This window comes from Papilio machaon, chromosome 21 (genome assembly GCF_912999745.1).
Source record: "Papilio machaon chromosome 21, ilPapMach1.1, whole genome shotgun sequence".
NCBI lineage: Eukaryota > Metazoa > Arthropoda > Insecta > Lepidoptera > Papilionidae > Papilio > Papilio machaon.
The window spans coordinates 6,403,413-6,407,602 of NC_060006.1; the positions used below are offsets into that span (position 1 = coordinate 6,403,413).

Below are 4,190 nucleotides of genomic sequence, written 5' to 3' on the forward strand. Positions count from 1 at the left end.
AGTATATCTATAAAAGAAACTGCATCAATCTGACTCTAAGATAGAATTCTTAGTTATACTAAATTTTCTTATTGAACATGTGAATTAAGATGTTAAGAATTGTTGCGGTAAAGTATCCTAGTGTAAGAACCGCAGCATCCGCGACCATCGTATTATGCCACTGGCCATTCGCCAAGAATGCGGCTCTTATGTGATACACATCACAATTTTTGGCCATAAATTTTACAAATCATAGTGAATTTTGTTTCATTAAAAATATCTTTGACATAAGCGTTTATAAAGTACTATCTAAAAGATGAAATACAATTTGCTGAAATATCATCTCGTCAGATCAATCAAACATCTTTCACAATTAATTAGTTACTTTACCTTTGTTATATAATTCAGATTAAACATGTTATATTCGATCTTTAACAAAAGTAATCTCGTGATATAACGTATATACAATTTCCAGTCTCACTAAATAATATATTACTCATGTTACAAATCTTAAAATAATAGTAGTGGCTAGCGTGTTATTGTGTACTTTACAAAGCAACCAAGTAAAGTTTGATGTTCACTCGGAATTGGAAATTACTGCCTGATGATTCGATTCAAGTTAACGATACAACATTTGAAAAATACAAAGAATGAAGTTCTCGAAAAGAATCAATCTCTGTTACCTTGTAATGTCGTAAAAAGTCGTGGGGCGGTTACCGTGCATCGAATATTTGGCGAATTTTATGCGCATCTTTTATTTTGGGCAACCGCTCCGATAGAATCGATTGCCCCCGACACGCCACAACGATAAATTACTTTTTCCGCTCACTCCATACAATTCACGAATGAAGTAGGCGGTGCATGGATCAGTCAGTCATTCGAGACCGCAGCCGCTCTGCGCCCGTGCTCGCCCAGAACCTCCCCGCGCCGCGCCGCACACCGTAAAGCTGGCTGACGCACCCGAGCGCAACCGACCGGACGCACCTCTGAGGGCTAAAAGCGTCAACCTAGCCGAGAGACCTCGCTGCCAATATGTCCGGTCGGTTAGAAGCGCCGACTCGAAGCGCTCGCGGTTTCCCGACAAACAATTATTTCCAAAGCGCCGGCCCTCTCCCGATATCAAAAATGTCACAAAACCTTGCGAGATCGTCGTTAAACAACAAAGGAGAAAAAAGATCGAAAAAATCCCGTTAGCGCTTTCCGTTCAAAACATTACCATACCGATGCGTTACGATCCAAATCGTTCAATCTCCAAACGCCCAAACACTCACGAACATAATGATACTAAAACGAAATTTTTTAATCCAAAACAGGTCGGCGAGAACAAGAGACTCTGTCACACGGTCGGCGGGAAAGAGACGGAGAACAAGCTGCTGGTGCAGATAAGTGAAGCCGAGCAAGTGACGGACTTTGAAAGGATTCTTAATAGAAATGCAGGGGTGTGGGAACGAGCGCGGGGCCATGTGTGGCGCGCCAGCGTAGCGCACGCTTCCGCCGCCTCCGACGGCTCCGCCTCGCTACTACCGCGCTCCTCATACTCGCTGCACGCGGTCAGCGAGGCCTACCACAGGCTATTCCAACAACACGAGGAGTCGGTGCGACCTCTCGTAGAGCGATACCGAGAAGATACTGTCGCTGAGCAGAAACAACGTCCCACGCCGAGCGTTTTGCAGAACGACTGGTATGATAATCTTCACGACTTGGCCGAATTCTATGAGGACGACCAGCTGTTGCATAGGGAAATCGAAACTATCACAGACAACTTAATAGATAAAGAAGTAAAGGCGACAGAAGTCAGCCCTCGAAATAAAAACTTCAAGGTGAATTTGGCCGATCTAATCGGGCTGCACGTGAGCGTAGAGGGGGTCTCTCCGATCGGGCGCGACGACCGCGGCCTTTCGCCCGAGGCGGAGTGCGGCGCCACCGATGAGAAGGAATGGCTCACACCGAGCATGAGCTCGAATCTCGATGACCGGTCAACGAGCGAGCGCAGTGCGAACGTCGATAGTCTAGTCGAGAACTTGGATTCGATCCAATTGGGTTATGATGCTAAAGTTCCCACGATAACCTTTAGCAATTGTTGCGAGGGACGCGTTAAGAGCGATTCGCCGGACAATACGGATGCCGTCATCCACCTCTCAGTGCCGTCTATCAAGAGCACCGACGAGGCTCGTCCGCCGATGTAAGTCATTGGCGTTGTAATAATCGATCCTAAATTATTTTATAAGTGGCGATTTAAGAACTTTAAAATGATTGCTATAGAAACGGAGCAGGCTATGCCCAAGGAGGAGCGAATGCCTAAAATCGAAGCCACGACTTCGCAAAGAATTTTAACTCGATCGAGCGCCGTCAGTCAGAAGTCGGTCGATATAGTGGTGCAGCCCGACAGCTCCAACAACCCGTTGCATAGGTCGAAACTGGCTCCCACCCGCTCCGCGTCGGAGACGCAGTCCTCCAGTAAGAAAATATTAAACTTGAGAAAGACGAAAAACTCATCTATAGAATCAACGATGAGTTTACCGAATCAGAAGTCGTTGGAGAAGAAACATGGCGGACTGAGGCACCAGAAGGCGATAGGTGCACATTCCGACATCACATTAAGTACGCAGCCGTCCATATCGGACGACAGGAAAGCACTGAGGGAAGCATTGTATCAGGGTATTTTTCATAGGCACAGGAGAACAATATTCGCCGTCGGTTCGTTCCTCAGAATGCTGAGAAGCAAAACGTCGAATTACGATTCGATACGATCGGATTCTGACGAGATATAGCGGCCGCGGGAGACGAGTGCTTGTGAACGTTAGACGACCGTGCCGTGGACTGAGTGTGAACTGTTTGTGATTTTGTAACATTATTGGAACAAAGTTATCTTATGTAAGGGTAGTTGATAATTTGAGATAAGACTTGCATTGTATAATAATGTTCCTAAATAATTTGTTTTGACGTATTATTTCACTATTCTATCATTTCTTTTCGTTAAAGATTTGAAAATAACGACATACTGTTAAAAGCCTATAATGTTGCCATATAATTGAGATATTACTATTTGGTATAATTTGGCAATAATACGAAGTTTTACAGAGTAAAAAAACGAAAACAATAATCGTTGAAACCTAAAGGTTGTGACCTTAGGAGTGGTCTTTTTTATTATCACAAAACATGGCAACAATAATAAAGGTAAGTTTACAATGAGCACTAACATCGCGTGACATTGGAATGTGTCAAGGACATCAGCTGACACGCGCCAACACTAGCCTGTCCCTGATCTGATATTAATTATGCTGATTATTATTGCAAATGTTGATTAAGCACTTTTTAATTAATTTATTGTCAACGTTATTTTATTTTGCCCGACATAATGAGGAGTTATTACCGTATTATACTTAGAACATCTCTAACTCGTTGATTTTAAATATGGATGTATGTTTTTGTTAATTATAAAGAATTTAAATTAGATTTGTTATACATTTTTGAAATCGTAAAAATAAACCGGCCAATATTTTTATTAATGTACAAAAACTACAGATGATTGATATTATCCCTTGATATTAATGTAGGAAGGAAATCGTAATAAATGGACTTTATGTAAAAAACGAAAATATTGAATTTGTTTGTCATTTACTTTGGTTGTATATTAATTTTTCGGCACTTAAGTTTCCTTGCAACATTTCGATGTATGTGTATTGTAATGTATGTGTGTACATTATAACAATTTAGAGAAAATAGAGCTTAAAAAATCAAATGGGTACGTGTAGTATGTAGATGTGTAAAATACATAAATAATATTTTGTTGATTCTAGTATTAGTTGCAAGGCTTTTGGAAATTGTATCGTTACGTGAGTGACCAATTACTGTGTTGCTATATCATAAATATTTTAAAGTAAGAAAGGAAAACATTTTTTAGTCGATTTTTCATTAATTTGCGATTTTGTTTTAAAATATATATACAAAAATTATATTGTATGTAGATAATAGCGAACGAAACAATGGTTTGTGGAGACACATTTTTGGAACAATTTATGCACTTTTTATATATTTGTACATCAAGAATTTTGTATAAAATGCTGTTGTTAGTATTTTATTAAGAATGTTGATTGTAATTCCCATAATTACAATTATAAATAAGCGATATAAAGTTTCGTTCCTAAATATAACTAAAGCCAATGAAAAGGAGCTTATGTTAAAGTTGTTTTTGGCCTGTTTAAGTCGTA

At 40.2% G+C, this 4,190-nt stretch overlaps 2 protein-coding genes across 2 annotated transcripts; both read left to right on the forward strand.

The window, feature by feature from the left end:
* Positions 1–1,202: 1,202 nt before the first annotated feature.
* On the forward strand, positions 1,203–2,165 carry LOC123722220. The gene has a single exon (XM_045683372.1). It carries the CDS (start codon positions 1,203–1,205, stop codon positions 2,163–2,165), a length of 963 nt encoding a protein of 320 aa, XP_045539328.1.
* A 63-nt stretch (positions 2,166–2,228) lies between these two features.
* Positions 2,229–3,334, forward strand: LOC106712995. Its single transcript, XM_014505693.2, has one exon. It carries the CDS (start codon positions 2,229–2,231, stop codon positions 2,748–2,750), a length of 522 nt encoding a protein of 173 aa, XP_014361179.2. The 3' UTR covers positions 2,751–3,334.
* Positions 3,335–4,190: the final 856 nt, after the last annotated feature.